The sequence below is a fragment of the Drosophila albomicans genome, chromosome 3 (genome assembly GCF_009650485.2).
Source record: "Drosophila albomicans strain 15112-1751.03 chromosome 3, ASM965048v2, whole genome shotgun sequence".
Classification (NCBI taxonomy): Eukaryota; Metazoa; Arthropoda; class Insecta; order Diptera; family Drosophilidae; genus Drosophila; species Drosophila albomicans.
The window spans coordinates 16964033-16980319 of NC_047629.2; the positions used below are offsets into that span (position 1 = coordinate 16964033).

The 16287-nt window shown below is 40.0% G+C and overlaps 5 protein-coding genes across 9 annotated transcripts; 2 read left to right on the forward strand and 3 right to left on the reverse strand.

The window, feature by feature from the left end:
* Window positions 1–320: 320 nt before the first annotated feature.
* LOC117567904 (transitional endoplasmic reticulum ATPase TER94) lies at window positions 321–4377 on the reverse strand. 3 transcript variants are annotated; one of them, XM_034248181.2, is made up of 6 exons: window positions 4207–4377; window positions 3265–3370; window positions 2723–3169; window positions 1032–2621; window positions 809–963; window positions 321–737 (listed from the first exon to the last, which is right to left on the reverse strand). In XM_034248181.2, exons 1-6 carry the CDS (start codon window positions 4221–4223, stop codon window positions 644–646), a joined length of 2409 nt encoding a protein of 802 aa, XP_034104072.1. In that variant the 5' UTR covers window positions 4224–4377; the 3' UTR covers window positions 321–643. The 3 variants fall into 3 exon arrangements, with proteins under 3 accessions (XP_034104072.1, XP_034104073.1, XP_034104070.1); XM_034248182.2 differs by having other exon boundaries at window positions 3265–3367; window positions 4207–4376; XM_034248179.2 differs by lacking the exon at window positions 4207–4377 and adding an exon at window positions 3464–3700 and having other exon boundaries at window positions 3265–3367.
* A 634-nt stretch (window positions 4378–5011) lies between these two features.
* Window positions 5012–7882, reverse strand: LOC117571851 (flotillin-1). Of its 2 annotated transcripts, XM_034254245.2 has the most exons (8): window positions 7592–7882; window positions 7202–7277; window positions 6776–7130; window positions 6611–6622; window positions 6031–6501; window positions 5832–5975; window positions 5606–5770; window positions 5012–5303 (listed from the first exon to the last, which is right to left on the reverse strand). In XM_034254245.2, exons 1-8 carry the CDS (start codon window positions 7641–7643, stop codon window positions 5286–5288), a joined length of 1293 nt encoding a protein of 430 aa, XP_034110136.1. In that variant the 5' UTR covers window positions 7644–7882; the 3' UTR covers window positions 5012–5285. The 2 variants fall into 2 exon arrangements, with proteins under 2 accessions (XP_034110136.1, XP_034110137.1); XM_034254246.2 differs by lacking the exon at window positions 6611–6622 and having other exon boundaries at window positions 5013–5303; window positions 7592–7881.
* A 327-nt stretch (window positions 7883–8209) lies between these two features.
* Window positions 8210–9471, reverse strand: LOC117571854 (cyclin-dependent kinase 5 homolog). The gene is made up of 4 exons (XM_034254248.2): window positions 9228–9471; window positions 8973–9160; window positions 8555–8919; window positions 8210–8488 (listed from the first exon to the last, which is right to left on the reverse strand). The coding sequence occupies exons 1-4, from the start codon at window positions 9393–9395 to the stop codon at window positions 8325–8327; spliced, it is 885 nt and encodes a 294-aa protein (XP_034110139.1). The 5' UTR covers window positions 9396–9471; the 3' UTR covers window positions 8210–8324.
* LOC127565469 (uncharacterized) lies at window positions 9252–11103 on the forward strand. The gene is made up of 3 exons (XM_052004115.1): window positions 9252–9350; window positions 9680–10780; window positions 10835–11103. The coding sequence occupies exons 2-3, from the start codon at window positions 9686–9688 to the stop codon at window positions 10940–10942; spliced, it is 1203 nt and encodes a 400-aa protein (XP_051860075.1). The 5' UTR covers window positions 9252–9350; window positions 9680–9685; the 3' UTR covers window positions 10943–11103.
* Window positions 11104–11676: 573 nt separating this feature from the next.
* Window positions 11677–16284, forward strand: LOC117571849 (myb-like protein AA). 2 transcript variants are annotated; one of them, XM_034254243.2, is made up of 3 exons: window positions 11677–12468; window positions 13380–14312; window positions 14380–16284. In XM_034254243.2, exons 1-3 carry the CDS (start codon window positions 12101–12103, stop codon window positions 15449–15451), a joined length of 2373 nt encoding a protein of 790 aa, XP_034110134.1. In that variant the 5' UTR covers window positions 11677–12100; the 3' UTR covers window positions 15452–16284. The 2 variants fall into 2 exon arrangements, with proteins under 2 accessions (XP_034110134.1, XP_034110131.1); XM_034254240.2 differs by having other exon boundaries at window positions 11728–12468; window positions 14377–16284.
* Window positions 16285–16287: the final 3 nt, after the last annotated feature.

Sequence of the window (16287 nt, forward strand, 5' to 3'; positions counted from 1 at the left end):
CATGACGAATGAATACAAGTTTAATAAAAGCGATTAAAACACAAATAACGAAAACGTCTTCTTATTTCCAATTGAGAAATGGGGTAAACATCTTAGCGTAGCATCTTTTTTATTTTGAGAATTGCTAAATGGAAACCCTCCCATTTTTCTAAGCCATTTTTTACCGACTTTATAATTTTTATTCACTTAAAAACGTAGTTCCAAATACACTTATAATTTTACGGTGTTTATTATATGTTTATGTATTTATCTTTATGTATGTGTGTATGTGTATTGTTTATTATCGTTATATAATGTATAAAGAACTCCGATTTCAATCGATCAGTTTCAATCGATAATGCACGAATGATAAGTGATTCTAATTCTTGTTCTTTTTTTTTCTACCACATTTTTTTGGGTGTACCAAATTACAAATTACATTCTGATCCATTAATTTGGTATCAAAACTTTTTGAAACTTATTTACGTTATTGATATAAGCTGCTGATGTTGGATGTTATAGCTGGAGGTGGATGTTACCCATGGATGCCGTATTTTTTCCTCCAGACTGCAATTGTGTGATTTAAAATTGTTGTTTTGCTTTGTTGGTTTGTTTTTAGGAGGAAAAATTCATTTAAAAAATTGTCTTGTGTAAAACTAGAAATCTAACTGTAAAGATCATCATCGCCATTGTCGCCTGGCGAGTTAGCTGGCATATTGGTGCCAGACCCTGAGGTGTTGCCGGAGTTACCGGGGAATCTGGAAGCAATTCAATGAAATCCCAGTTAACAATCAATTTATAAGACGGTAAAATGCTTCTCGAAACTCACCTGAAGTTCTGTCCAAAGCCACGCGACTGCTGCAAAGTCTGAGCAAACATTTCGTATTTGCGAATGTCATTGTCCGAAACGGAACGGCGAGCAAACTTCATGGCCTCCTCGAAGTGTGCACGTGTAATCTCCGGCACTGGATCATCCTCATCCATCTGTGATATAAAAACAACATAGTAATACCGAAGACAATTTGATATACGGTGCAAACTTTAATACTTACGTCCATGGCGGAGTTCTGGTTCTCGGCACGATCCTTTTCGCGACGAATCTCGGCCTCGATGGCCTGGCGAATAGCCAGTTTGCAGGCACGTTGACAGATCTCAGTCAAATCGGCGCCAGAGAAGCCCTGCGTAACCTTGGCAATGTATGTTAGATCAACCTCCTTAGCGAGTGGCGATTTTCGGAGATTGGCCTTCAGAATAGCCTCACGCGACTTGTCGTCGGGCAATGGAATATAGATCAACTGATCTAAACGACCAGGACGTAAGATGGCCGGATCAATGATGTCGGGTCTGTTGGTTGCGCCAATGATAAACACATTCTTCTTTGCACCCATGCCGTCCATTTCGGTCAAAATCTGATTGATGACACGATCGGCAGCGCCACCAGCGTCACCCACATTGCCTCCACGAGCCTTGGCAATCGAATCCAACTCATCGAAGAAGAGCACACATGGAGCAGCCGAGCGTGCCTTGTCAAAAATGTCGCGCACATTAGCCTCAGACTCGCCGAACCACATGGTTAGCAACTCGGGACCCTTGACGGAAATGAAATTGGCCTGGCACTCGTTGGCGATGGCCTTGGCCAGCAACGTCTTACCGCAACCGGGTGGACCGTAGAAGAGCACGCCACGGCTGGGTTGCATGCCAAACTTGAGGAACTTGTCGGGATGCTCGACTGGATATTGAACCAGTTCCTGCAGCTCCTTCTTCACGTTCTCTAGACCGCCAATATCTGTCCAGGTGGTGTTGGGCACCTCCACAACCGTTTCGCGCAGAGCCGATGGACTGGACTTGGTCATCGCATAGCGGAAGTTCTCCATAGTGACAGCCAACGATGCAAGCACTTCTGCATCAATCTTGTCATCCTCTAAATCAATCAGATCCATCTTCTCACGAATTTGTTGAAGAGCAGCCTCCGAGCAAAGCGAGGCCAAATCGGCACCAACGTGACCGTGTGTCTCGGCCGCAATTTGCTCAAGATCAACATCATCGTGGAGCTTCATGTTCTTTGTGTGAATACGAAGTACCTCCAAACGGCCAGTGGCATCGGGAATGCCGATATCGATTTCACGATCGAAACGACCGAAGCGACGCAGTGCCGGATCAATAGAATTGGGACGATTGGTGGCCGCCATGACAATCAAGTGGGAGCTCTTCTTCATGCCGTCCATCAGGGTCAACAGCTGCGACACAATACGACGCTCCACTTCGCCGTGAGTCTTGTCACGCTTGGGCGCAATCGCATCGATTTCATCAATGAAAATAATAGCCGGCGAGTTCTTCTCAGCCTCCTCGAATGCTTTGCGCAGATTCGATTCTGATTCACCGGCCAGCTTAGACATAATCTCCGGACCGTTGATCAAAAAGAAGAAGGCGCCCGTCTCATTGGCCACAGCCCGTGCAATCAGAGTTTTGCCAGTACCAGGTGGACCGTACATCAGAATTCCGCGTGGTGGCTTAACACCAATTGCCTTGAACAGCGATGGATGACGCAGTGGCAGCTCAACCATCTCCTTAATTTGGGCCAATTGTTTGCGGCAACCACCAATATCATCATAACCAACGGCATTCAAAGACTCCTCTTCCTCCTACAGCAACAGGACAATAGATATTCGACAATATGATATTGGATACTCAAATATTTTCTATAATAAATTACAATATAAGAGGTAATACAACGAAAGCTTACCTCACGCTTGATGGGATCGCCATCACAGAAGATTACAGTCTCAGGTGCAACAATACAATAAGGTTCAGGATCGGTGAGCACCACTTTGAACTCAATGGGACGCATAGCGGCACGAACAATGAAGTTGTCGCCCATGTGGATGGGACGATACGCCTCCAAGAAGTATGGTTTTAGGTATATCTCAAAGAGATTGCCAGTGACGCCCTCGGTGGTGTCATCAATAGGTAAGATGCGAACACGCTTACCGTACTTGACATCCGGGCACGATTGCACGGACACAACATCCGACAAATGGACACAGAGATTGTTGCGCACAACGCGATTCATGCGGATCTTCTCGTCGGGACAGGTGTCATCCGTCAGCACAATGCAAACGGTCTCCTTGCGGCGCTTGCCCTTCAGAATGACGGTGTCGCCACGGAAGAGCTGGAGCTCATCCATTTTCGCCTAAAACACAACACGAAGAAAAACATTACATACGATAAGGTTAATATTCGCTCTATTGCTGATGACGTGGCCTTCAAAAATGTATGGGAGCTTACCTGCGAAAGCGACACGACGGAATTGTCGTCATTCTGAGCCTCTTCAACGATCAGACGATTAGGACGATCTTTACGCTTCAGAATTGCCGTAGCTAGGTCTTCGCTGCTGAAACAAAGCGCAATATTAAAAATCACTTAGAAAACAAACAAAAACCCTAAAGAACCAAAAAAAAAACATGGGATTGGATTGGTTATTCACCGTTTATCGGTCGAGGGTTGTAATTTGGGGTTTCCTAGAATTTCTTGCTTTTTGAGCTGTCTTTCATCTTGCTCGCTTCGATAACTTCTCACAATATCTGTTATATCGATGTCCATCGGACAGACTTCATTATGCTGTTCACCGTTATCGGCATTGCTCTGGTTAATCGAAGAATGCAAGCTATTATTTTCATCGTTGCTGTTCGACATTTTTTTTCTTTTTTTTTTTAGCTAGTTTGTGACTTTATTCTTTTTATTAACAAACAGAAAGAATGTAAAAATCACGCCTTGTAATGTTGTCATTAATCAAATCAATTGAATATTGTGAAATGTCTCCATGCTAACTAAGTCGCCCAGATATAATACAAAATCCCTCAACTCAACCCCAACAACTTCAAATCCCTTTGTTACAAAGAAGGACTGCAACAACACCAATTGGACAAATGGCGTTTTTCGTTTGCATGCCCTAGTTTCGCAATTGCAATAGCAAATGCATAAATCACGTAGTATGCCATTTGTAATTAACTATCAAATACATTGCAAGAAAGTCTGAAATTGTTTTAGTAAACTCTATGAGAAGCACATTTGTAAACAGTTTTCACTTAATTTTCTTATGTGGCCTTTGCATACTATTTTTTCTCTCGGGCCAATGACTGCGCGAAATTGAAGCTGTCTCATCGCCAGCAGTTCCGCTGTGCGTGTCGGCTTTCTTTTATCGCTGTTTTTTACACAAAATACACTTACCCCTTGGAATCACCCATGTTTAACGACTTATGATGAGACTTGTGAACTTAAATATAACAATTCCCGCTTTTTCCAATTAATTATATGCCTTTAAAAGCGAGCACAACTTCTTTTCAAAATCACAAATGATTTAGCTAAATGTCTGCACGGCCTGCCAACTAAATATAAGCAAACGAGTTGGCAGCTTGTTGGTCGAAAAGTGCTGAGTCGTTTGATAATTAGGGTTGTCATGAATTCAACAGACAGTTGAAAATAAAAATACTGTTTTATATATGCATGCTAAAACGCCATTTTACCAATTTCATGTATGGTTACACTTTCTATTTTCCACTTATCTAAACTTTTTTAGATATCTTGAGTTTTTACAATAAATTAAATTCCAACTAAGCAACACGGAAGAAGAGTCGTATAATATATATACAAATTCCTTTTTATCGGTAATATGTTCAGTGACAGTAGAACCTCGATAAGAAAGCAAATTACGGATTAGACAATGTTTAAATTCATTGAACAAATACAAGATGTTTAAAATAACGCGCCATTTTCAACGCATCTTGAAAATACCAATTACCTAAGTTTCTATATTTTGAATGTTTTCCCCCTTATGTTGAATCAAAAGAAGAGATCTTTCACGTATTTTTCTTATTATATTCCTCAGGAAACTATACTAATTCATTGCATTTTGCAAATAATACCCACGGACAAAAGCCTCATATTGTCATGCCAGACAACTTATCGGTGTTGCCACCTCGTGCCAAGTTTACCGCATTATTTCAAAACCAAAATTAAACAAACGTTCGCTTTATGTTCAAGAAAATATCTTTATTTTACGACCGTGTTGAACGATTATATAAAGACATATATAAATACATATATTTCTTATATTGAATACAAAATATGCTTTTGCTATTTGACCTTTTTTTGTGCTAAATACACCGTTACATACAAAAATTTGTTGAACCAAAACAACGAGTAAATGCAGTTTAGTATTCAATTATGAAGATTTTGTTTCGTATTTGTTAAATATATATTCTTTTCATTGTTGTTTGTATTTTTTGGAGTAATTTGGATTCGAACTTTTAGCCGGCATGCACAGACTGAAACGAAGAATAAAGAGATAAATCAAATTAAAGCAAAATCATATACCACATATAGAATATAGAAAACGCAAAAGTTAGAAAGCGTAAAATTATAGAAATATGTACATATACAGTAATTGTCACATTTGAGTAGATGAAACATTCGAACTATAAGAGAACTTTACTGTTACTGTTTGCTACATTTCATTCTCTACCAAGTCTTTTGATTGCCATTTGTTATGCTTTGCTTTGTAGTATTGTTTCTTACAGTAGTTTTTCACGAAGTTATTTGCTTATATAAACTCTGAATTGGAACGTACCCTGGCAATGTCCACGCCAGTAATGTTCTTGACCAGCTCCGGCACTTTGTTGACAATCGACAGCACTTCGCCGGTCAACTTGGCAGCACCAATATCGCCTTGGCCGCTGGACACCATCGTGATCTTTCTAGCCTGAGAAAGAGGAGCAGCCACTTCGGCGGCAACCTGCAAGCGAATCAAATTTGTTATCACTATTCTATTGATTTGGCAAATAAGTTTATGTTACCTTTGGAAGTGTGTCCAAAAGCATCTCCACCATGGCGGCTTCACGATATTCACGATAAGCATCGGCCTTCTGTGCCATTTGCTCAGCTTCAGCCTTAGCCTTGGCAGCAATGGCGAATGCTTCAGCTTCACCGCGAATTTTAATCTACAAGAAATTTATGATAAACTAAATTTCGTATGGTGTTTAATTCTTGACTTACTGATTCTGCCTCAGCCTCGGCCTCCATAACCACACGCAACTTGTTGGCTTCGGCCAATTTCTCGAGACGATACTTTTCTGCCTCGGCCGGACAACGAATGGTGGCATCCAGTTCCTTTTCGCGACGCATGATTTCCTGCTCCTGCACGGCAATCTCTTGGGTGCGCTCAATAACCTTCACTTGCATCTGCTCCTCCTTGATGCGTTGCTTGGTCTTTGCCGCCTGCAATTCATAGGCCATGTCCGCTTCGGCTTTTTTGGTCTGCACCTCCAAGTCGTAGGCTGCTCGCTTCAGCTCGAAGTCACGCTGTGCCTTGGCAATGTCGGTGTCGTTAAGGAAACGCGCAGCCATGCGCTGCTCCTCGGCAATAGCCTCCTTAATATGAGCTTCGGCACGTGCCTCAGCCTCGCCAATGCGTGCATCGCGCTTTACTTCAGCTGTACGCGCCATACCCAAAGATTTCAGATACCCCTGCAAAAGAATAGTGCAATAAACGTATAATCAAGCGCATAAAGAAAGTCGCAATGGGATTAGGAAGACTCCAACACCACCACCACAACCACGATCAATCCATACGCACCTTGGAGTCGCCCTGAATCGTATGTACATGCAAAAATATACAACATATATTTTTTTGGGGTTACTTAAACATAAATTTTGTGCTTGGTATCAAATTATTTGTATATAGTGCATTTTTATATTAGTATTATTATTGTATCTGGGTTAATTAAAAGAACGAACTTACCTCTTCGTCACGCAAATCCTTAATGGTGTAAGACACAACAGTGATGCCCATGTTGGCCAAATCACTGGAAGCTACTTCGAACACCTGCTTGCTGAACTTCTTGCGATCTTTGTAGATCTCCTCCACAGTCATCGAACCCATGATAGCACGTTGGTGTCCTTCCAGCGTCACGAGTGCCACATGATTAATTTCCGCCTCGGATTTGCCCAGAAACTGTTCACAAGCTGTCAGCAGCATGTCCTCATTCTGACCCTGCACCTTGACCTGGGCAATGCCCGTCACAGAGATTGGCACACCCTGGCTAGTGTAGACACACGGACTCTCCACTTGTAGCGTCATCGTATTCAGCGAAATTCTACAAAAGCCCAATTGATGAGAAAAAATGATGTCACGAACTGTATCAAGGTCATATTGATTAATTATTACCGCTGAACTTGTTGAATCGTTGGCCAAACGAAGGCGCGTCCGCCAGGAACCAACAGTGGCTTCATGTAACAGCATCCTATCAAAAATAAAAAAAACCGTATGTATGTATTTTGCTTTCTTGTTTACAAACAAAAAATGCATGTGCATAACCGTGTGCGCGTATGTACATTTATACGTATGTGTGTGCGTGTGTGTGTTATTTTGCCGCAACGGCGTTATTTCGGTGCGCACGCACGGCTTCGGCGTCTAGTTAGAATTTTGCTTGTACATAAAAATCGATAAGCAATGACGTCATTTGGGGGTGCTGCCGTCGAACAACGAACCCATTATTATTTACAAATGTTTAATCTAAATTTTTTAATTTATCTATTTATAGTTCAATATATATACCTGATACTACTAGTGCCTCGTTTGGGCCACACGTCACAAAACCCCAAGTCATTGCAAAAAACTATAAAACTAAAAAGATTCGATTTCGTTTGTCGATTTTTTAGTTGCGCTTAGTATATAATTTGTAGGCGAGGCTCTTATCAGACCCGCACTAAAAATAACGTAACGCGGTAAGGAATAAATGAGATTCGGAATACAAATATCGCGAATATATATATTAATCTGAATTTTTAGCTTTCGATAAAAAAAACTACGGAAAAGGCGACCGGTCCGTGAAACACACAGAAAGAAACTAATTTTTTTGGCGTGCGCACACTGCGCATTGGATTCTCGCATTAACCCTTAGCTGATGCTGTGGGTTGCCACAGACATGTGTTGATCTGATAAGAAGGCATTTTTTGGGTACGTAAATTTTTTGTAAGATTTATTCTATATATTTTGAGTGACTAGGTACAGATGCAAATTTGGTTCTTAACTTACTTAAATATATTTAAAATATTACAACTGATGGCATTCTACTCATGGTTTATAATTTTGGTAAAAACTATGTAATAGGATTGCATTGTATTGAATTGAAGATAAAACGAAATGTGTAAATAAACTAAAAAGGAATCCGAATTTAAAATATACATACATACAATTTATATTCAAATATTATTGAAACAGTCGTTAGAACTACATCTATTATTTATATTGTGTTATGTATATAGTGAACTTGTTTGCCATCAATTAACTAATGGCCCGAAGATGAGCTGTCTGTAAAATACGGGTGCTGCATGGCAGCTTCGGCGCTAATTCTTTGATTCGGACGGCACACGAGCAGTTTTTGCAATAAGTCACGGCCCTTAGAGTTCAGTCTTGGTACAAGTTGGCTCCACGAAGTAATTGGTGGAAATGCTAAAAGCGAAAGATAACATTAGCACAGAATTATTATCAACATGTTAGAATGATTAAGGTAATTACATGGAAGCGCAACATAATCGGAGAGGTGCGAGACACCGGGCCAAGATTCCTCAGTTGGTGTGCCAAGCACTCGGAATATTTTCAGCAATTGATCGATCACATCAGAGCCAGGAAATAGTGGACGACCTGCGTCAGCCAATTCAGCCAATATGCAACCAGCCGACCACATGTCAATGCTAGTCGTATATAATTTGGCGCCAAAGAGCACATCTGGGGGACGATACCACAGCGTTACCACCTCGGCAGAATAGCATTTGACTGGAATCCCAAAGGCGCGGGCTAAACCAAAGTCGGCAAGCTTAAGTTCACCATTCTTATTGATGAGCAAGTTTTGTGGCTTTAGATCTCGATGTAGCACATTGTGGCTGAAGACAAATAATTGTTTAAATTGCATAAATGGATAATATGTTGTGCTCACCTGTGACAAAAGGCCAAACCGCGCAACAGTTGTAGCATAAAACTTCGACACACTGCCATATCGATTTCTCCATTCAAACTGTCAAAGTACTTTTTTAAGTCCTGATCGCAATGCTCAAACACGAGTGTCAATTTTTTATCGGAGTGCAGCACGTCGCATAACCGAACAATGTTTTTGTGCTTCAATTCCTAGGGAAATATAAAAGTGACGTTATGAATTTAGAGCAAAGACAACAAAGAAGCAAAAACAACAAACCTTCAGTAGGCATATCTCTCTCAGCGCGGAACTAGGCACGCCTTCGTCGTCCTCATCTAAACGTACTCTTTTTAGTGCTACTATTTCCATAGTATCTCGGTTCCGGCCCTTGAACACTGTCCCGTAAGTGCCCTCACCAATTTTTTCCATTTTATCATATTTTTGCATGTTTATAAATTAATTTTGTCGCGATTATCTGAAAAATCTGAGTATGTTGCCAGACTGTCATAAATCAGCTGTATTTCGTTCGCTTATCTAACAGCCCTGGCTGCATCAATTTGTCTATGTAGGGCTGCAGAGAAATTGAATTTTTACAGAATCGATATAGTCAATTTAATTTACAATCGGAATTGAAAATCTAAATTGTTTTATAAACGAATAGACTTTTTTTATAATTAAACTACAACTGTGCGTTTAATAAATAAAATATTTCTTCTCACTTCTTATTTAAGGTTACAATGGATATATTAAACGATGACACTTTAATGCGTATATTTGGATATTTAGATCTAAAATCGCAACAAATTATAACAACTATCCATCCACGTTTCTACGATTTAATGCCAAATGTGTGGATTTTGCAGTACAAAACCGTGAATATATCATTATTTGAAGCAAATTTTTCGTCAGAATCTTTTGAATATTTCCTTGAAGCTATTCGTTGCACAGTAAAGGCAATCCGACTGAGATTGATGACATGGGAGCATTATGAAGTTCTTATCAGCAAAATTTTTCCGAACGTTGAGGACTTTCGTTTTTCAACAGTTCCCAGCAATCTTTTAACCGACATTGAGATACCAAAAATAGCCAAATCCTTCCCAAATCTACGAACGTTCAGCCCACAAGGCCATTTTTGTGGAGTGCATTTCAATACTTTTCCCAAATTAGAGCGACTTACGCTCACTTATTGCCGTCGTTTTTTCATAAACAATCTGTTAATAATTATGAAAGTATGTCAGCTTAAAGAAATTAAGCTTTGCATGTCTGAGCAACATCACTTTCAATCAGTTGCTTTCCGTTTGCCTTTTGACTGTGTGCAACATTTAGAATCTATTAAAATAGATATAGATGAATTGCCCTGGTTCGAGCGTGAATTAAGTAAACTCCAACATTTAAAAGAATTGACTATTTGTGGGCCTAGGCAAAGATCCACCCTCTATTTTCTCATCGATAAATTAGATTGTTTTAGGCATAAAAGGCATTTAAAAATCTTAGAAACATGCAACGCTTCCAATACGTTGGGCACTGTTATTAACGCTGGACTTCAAGTGGATGCTCTAAAAATTGTCACAGATAACTTATTATTAGATGGTTTTGGATTTTTTACTAATCAAATGTTTGCAAATATAAAAGAATTGTATTTTAAAACCTGTTCGATCTCAGAAGAGCATAGCTTTGAAAGTTTAATTCATAACACACGACATTTGGAACTTGTAAGCGTTGAACAATGTTTATTTGGCTTTGATAATTACAAGTTTGACATACCACAAATTGTTCAAAACCGTTTTCAACCCATACGAATAAATCTATATCAAAATGTCTTCGAGCCGACAGTAAGTAATTATTAATCTGTATCTATATTTTTTTAATAATAAAAATTATTATAGTCACTTCCTTGGAAATGGAGCACCATTGGCGATAGTTATATGCTTCAAATCATTGAAGGGAGAAACTACGAATACTCCTTTGAACCCGTTTATATTGCTTTCAAATAAATAAATTGATTAAATATTGCATTAACATTATAACTTTGTCTATTAAGTCAAAATCAAATAAAAAGTTCTATTCTATTCATTCTATAACACAATATATCCAAATAGGGAAAATTTTATCAGAAAAATAGCTTCTGACAAAAAGCCATTTTATTTTTCAAAAAGTAACTGCATTGTGGGGACATTCTGTTAAAAATTGTTGGCGTAGTACGTTAACAGAATTATCGCTCACTATATTGGAGGTATGTATGCTAACATCGATGCTAATAGTATTTTCATATCAAACATCGCCGAAACATCGATGGTTTTGTAGAGAATTTAAATTTTTTGATAATGCAACACAGCCAAGTGAGACCGTATTTATATGATTTTGTTTTGTAAACATTTAAGAACTGTTTCCAATTGTCGCTTTACCTTCACAGTTGAATGATAATAAAAGACATTCTTTTGATGTCTACATTAAAATAACGCCTTTTTAATGAAATGTTCCAATTGCGATATCAGTTTGCACTTTCAGTATATTACCCCCAAGGCACAACACAAGTGTTAAAAAAAAAAACTTAAAAAGCTAATTTTGTAAAGAAAAAAAGTCATACTCATCTAATTGTATAAGATCTTAAATAGGTAAAAATGCATAAAAATTGTTTATAAACAAAACCATCGATGATTATAATAAGAAATCGGTGTGGAGAAAATTTCAAAATCGTCGATACATCGATAGTGCCATCGATGTTTCTCCACCTCTACTATAAATTATTTCGGTATAAAATAAATGAAATAAAATAGTTTTTAATAGACTTGTGCATTTAAGTGAACACTCTCGGGAAGATTTAATCAACATCCAATCTTTGGTGAGTTCCATGCAGCTGCGCGCAGTAAAGGAAAGGTGAAAATTTATGCGCATTTCGACACCTTTGTTTTGTCAACGCTTATTTTTTGCGCAAAATAATAAGTTGAGTTGTTGTTGTTGGGTAGTCGTCCAACACCAACCACAGCAGCACAAACACAGACGGAGACAGCGAAGTTGGCTCGCTTGGCGCAGGCAGAAATAGAGCAGAGAACAACAACAGCAGTGGGAAAAACGCAAAACAACAAGAATCAACTAAAGAAATACATAAAAACAATAACAACAAGAGCAAGAACAGCAATAATATTAAGGAAATGGCTAATACAAACATGATTAGCAGTAATCACAACAGTAACAACAACACCGCCGCCTACACTTACAATAATTACAACAGTGTTAGTGCAGACAGCGGCAATAGCAGCGGCAGCAACAACAATAACAATAACAACGGTGGCGTCGTTGTCGTTGGCAGCGAGGTGCAAACGTTGCGTGAAGTCTGCAACATGCTGAATACGGGCGCCGCAAGCAATTATATGATACCAACAGGTGGTTGTCCATACGATCACATTATCACAATGATGCGTGGTCTCAACCTGCAGGACGATGGCATCGTGTTAAACAACAAAATAAAGGCTATCGAGACCGATTTCTGCAACATTGTGCGCGACGAATCGATGCTATGGTATGTATATTTGTAAACATAGATACATATATAACCGTAAGTGTGTGTGTCTGCTTGGCGTCGTCCATTGATGATTAATACATAAAAATATAAGTATGTAGAGTAGTGTATGCTAGTATGTACGTTTATTTCCGTAAAAACATGCATACATACACATATACATATCTATTAACGTCTTCACACACACACTCTCACGTAAGTACGTACGTATATCTGTAAGTTGCACGTACGTCAGAACGCTTTGTATATAAAAAAAATTTACAACCTTTTATAAACGGTGTCGCAATTCACAATTTTCATCCATGTAAATTCACTTCGCAGAGCAAAAGCAGAATTGAGAGTTTGGTAGATCAACACAGACAGAGAGAGAGAGAGAGAGAGAAAAAGCGCCAAAGAGAGAACGAATAGAAATATGTCATTTTCCCGCCAGTTGGATAAAAAATATTCTGATGCACGTTGTCGTTGTACAAGTGTATATACATATGTGTGTGTGTTGTGTATGAATGTGTAGCATACATATTATTATTATTTATTTAAGCTTGAGCAGTGCAAACAAAAGTTTATGCAGCTTATCAACAATGCTCGTATTTTTCAGTTCGAATAGAAATTAGTTGTTTGCAATTAGTTTATTTTAGAGGAATTTTCTGCTAGTAACAAAGCTATCTATGGACATATATACATATTTGTTTGCAATTGAATTGTTGTCTTTTATTGGCGTTTCAATATGTAAATAAAGTGAGTCAGCATTCCCGTAAAAAAGAAAGCTGATCTTCCTTTAACATAATCAGGGCTGGAACGCATTCTGAATCGTTAATGAACCGGTTAGAATTCGCATAGCTTTTTCGTTGTACACAAACAAAAACACTTCTTATTATTGTTTTTTGCTAATTGTTTATGACCTTTATTTACAGCGAATCGATGGACTACATGAACAACAAAGCTTTAAGCGACGCTGAGACTGCACTTAAATTCGCTCTCTTGTTTTCGTCACGCAACTTTGACGCCTTGGCGATGAAGGAAACAAAGGTTCGCAGTGCCATGCTGAAAATCCTGGAGACAAACTTTATCAATGCGGATGCGTATCGACAGCACGATAAGAATCGATTGTACAACTCGATAACACTGTTGGGCGAGTATTATCATCGTGTGCGGCTGGCCGATAATGCGCCGATAACTATTCTGGGGGATTCTCTGCTCAATTTGCTAACTCGCGAAATCAATGACATTTCGGTGGTGATGAGCACTCGGCTAGCACGCTTGGTCCTGTCGCAAATCACGTTGAACGGAGAAATAATGCGAACGCGTCACAAGGCGGATATCGATCAGTTGCTGTACCATGTTAGGCGGCATCTGATCATGCAACCGGCATTGACTGCCAAGGTCAAAGCGATGCTTTTGATGGTACTCGACCTGTTCTACAGTCACTTCAAGCATGTGGGCAATGATTTGGAGGCCATGTACACAGATTATCTGGTTGTGGATGACGACGAGGATGAAAGCTTCAACAACAATAACACCAGTGGTGAGGAAGTGCCGCAGTCACAGGCCACGGATTCCTACAACAGACAACATGAGTCTGCCTCGTACAGTGAGGAGGAGAACGGCAGCAGTGCGAACACTTCGGCGCAGGAAAAGCCAAAGAAATGGAGTGAACAGGTCTGCGAGGATTCCCTCTGTGACATTGGATATGGCGATGAGCAACAGCCGTTTGGCAATGAGAACCCAGCACTTGGATACCAGAACAATGATGCTTCCAATGTGGGACGTCAGGCCAGACGAGGATATCAGCCACGACATGCGCCGCGACCCCTGAAACAATCACACAACCAAGCGCCTCAAGCCGAGTAAGTAATGTAGTGAATGCCAATGTGAGAATGTAAGTGTAAATCAGCTCGATATTCTTTGCAGCAGTGTTGGCTCCGATCAGTATCCATCCATGGCTAGCAGCGAGGATCGTGACGAGACGAAGCCATTGCCCAGCTGGCGGAAGACACGCTTCAATCGGAATAATGATGAGCAAAATGGACGCTCACGTCACGATCAGCAGCGCCGCTATAGCATCAGTTGCGATGATGATCATCAAAGTGTGCGCAGCGATAATGGCGGTAATCTGCGGCTCTATAGCATACACGATCGCAGGAAGCACTCGCAGGAGCGTTACGAACGCAATCTTGGCGGTGGCGCCAATTACAATAGCATTGTTAACTCAAATTGGGACCAGCGCGATGATCGCAGTGAACGCTCGTACATAAGCAACTATGAGCGAGGCAACAACTACAAACGTGGTGGACGATACAACAATCACAATCGTAACACGTACGACAAGCCACCACGCTTCCAGAAGCAACAACAGCAGCAACAGCAACAACAGCAGCAACAGCAGCATAGCCAACAGCAACACAAGGACCATCAGAAAATACACAGCGAGACCTGGCGTCGATCCAATACGGCTATCAACAATGCATATCAGGATGAGAATTGTGCGTTTAATTCAAATGGACCAGAGTCAAACAGTCGCAGTTCATCGCGTGCACGCACGCTACCCCGTCCACCCAAATCCCAAATGGAGGAAGGTGGCCGCAAATCGAACTATCGCTACACACAAAGTCCAACGCGTGGTGCTGGCAGTCAAGGAGGTGGAGGTGGAGGAGGGTCCAGTGGACCGCGCAGCTTTCCGCGTTACAGCAGTCAGAGCAGCCTGGCCAGTGAGGCCTCGAGCACGTTTGATCGACGACAGCCGCCTCCGTCACGACACACACAAAATCAGCATCAACATCAACCGCAGCGCCATCGTAACTTTACACGTCGCTCACAGCCGAATATCCATCAGCCGGAAGAGCATCAAGAAGGACACCAAAACTCACAACAGCAGCGTCAAAGCTCTGACAACAACTGGCATGAAGCTGGCAAGGACGACAGCGAATTGGTGCGCAATGCACAACAAACCACAAAATACATGAACTATCTGTCGGCGAAGAAATGAGAACGAAGCGCGCGCTGCAAAAGAGCAAGAGAGCATCGTTGCAGCACAAACGGCAGCAGCAGAAGCATCTACAAATTAATGGAGTGATTACAATAAGCACGAGTATCATTTTTGTAAAGTAATTTTATAGTTGAAAAGTCTGCAACGAGATTTTGTTTGTAACATTTCTATCTGCCTACTCCCTCCTCCTTCTCCTGTAACAATTTTTGCTCCCACTAAAACTTTGTAATTTTTTGCATGCTGGGTTTAGCATATTTTTGATTTTTTTTATATTTTGAATTTTAAGCTAATTTTCAATTGATAGATAGATAATAGTTGTGCCGTTCGTTGTGTGTACTTCACCACTATATAGAGACCTGTTTGTAATCTAAAATTGAGCTCAAATGTTGACCTTATCTCGTGGCCATTAATCGTCTAATCTCCAAGTCCCGCCTCAAATAAATAGAACTAATCACAAAACTAGCCAGGCTCAAGTTAAACCATACATCCACAACAAATACACAAATATAAATAGTAAAATGAAAAAGATGCCCCTGCTATGTGACCATAAAACAATTGTAAATATCTATTGTAATCACGACAGATCAACCAACCCGTACCCCACATATACATATACATACATATATATACATAGGTTCATACATACATAAATATACACCAGCATGTTATATACATTTCTTGTTAGCAACTAAGTACAAAACGAGAGTCATAAAATCATGAAACAAAAATCCTATTTCTATTAGAAGTGTATGAAGAAAATTTTGTTGTTTAAATGTTACATATGCTCATAGCGCAAGTTGTATTTTAGCTAAATATATACATACATATACATATAT

Excerpts from the sequence above, each read along its gene's own strand:
- LOC117567904 (XM_034248179.2), bottom strand. The coding sequence starts at position 3,672 with ATGTCGAACAGCAACGATGAAAATAATAGCTTGCATTCTTCGATTAAC. Across the intron at positions 3,170-3,264 it reads CCGTCGTGTCGCTTTCGCAG|GCGAAAATGGATGAGCTCCA; the intron begins GTAAGCTCCCAT and ends GTTGTGTTTTAG. Across the intron at positions 2,622-2,722 it reads GCGATCCCATCAAGCGTGAG|GAGGAAGAGGAGTCTTTGAA; the intron begins GTAAGCTTTCGT and ends CTGTTGCTGTAG.
- LOC117571851 (XM_034254245.2), bottom strand. The coding sequence starts at position 7,643 with ATGACTTGGGGTTTTGTGACGTGTGGCCCAAACGAGGCACTAGTAGTA. Across the intron at positions 7,278-7,591 it reads CGAGGCACTAGTAGTATCAG|GATGCTGTTACATGAAGCCA; the intron begins GTATATATATTG and ends TATTTTTGATAG. Across the intron at positions 7,131-7,201 it reads ACGATTCAACAAGTTCAGCG|AATTTCGCTGAATACGATGA; the intron begins GTAATAATTAAT and ends GGGCTTTTGTAG.
- LOC127565469 (XM_052004115.1), top strand. The coding sequence starts at position 9,686 with ATGGATATATTAAACGATGACACTTTAATGCGTATATTTGGATATTTA. Across the intron at positions 10,781-10,834 it reads AAAATGTCTTCGAGCCGACA|TCACTTCCTTGGAAATGGAG; the intron begins GTAAGTAATTAT and ends AAATTATTATAG.
- LOC117571854 (XM_034254248.2), bottom strand. The coding sequence starts at position 9,395 with ATGCAAAAATATGATAAAATGGAAAAAATTGGTGAGGGCACTTACGGG. Across the intron at positions 9,161-9,227 it reads GAGAGATATGCCTACTGAAG|GAATTGAAGCACAAAAACAT; the intron begins GTTTGTTGTTTT and ends ATATTTCCCTAG. Across the intron at positions 8,920-8,972 it reads GGTTTGGCCTTTTGTCACAG|CCACAATGTGCTACATCGAG; the intron begins GTGAGCACAACA and ends ATTTGTCTTCAG.
- LOC117571849 (XM_034254240.2), top strand. The coding sequence starts at position 12,101 with ATGGCTAATACAAACATGATTAGCAGTAATCACAACAGTAACAACAAC. Across the intron at positions 12,469-13,379 it reads CGCGACGAATCGATGCTATG|CGAATCGATGGACTACATGA; the intron begins GTATGTATATTT and ends CTTTATTTACAG. Across the intron at positions 14,313-14,376 it reads AACCAAGCGCCTCAAGCCGA|CAGTGTTGGCTCCGATCAGT; the intron begins GTAAGTAATGTA and ends TATTCTTTGCAG.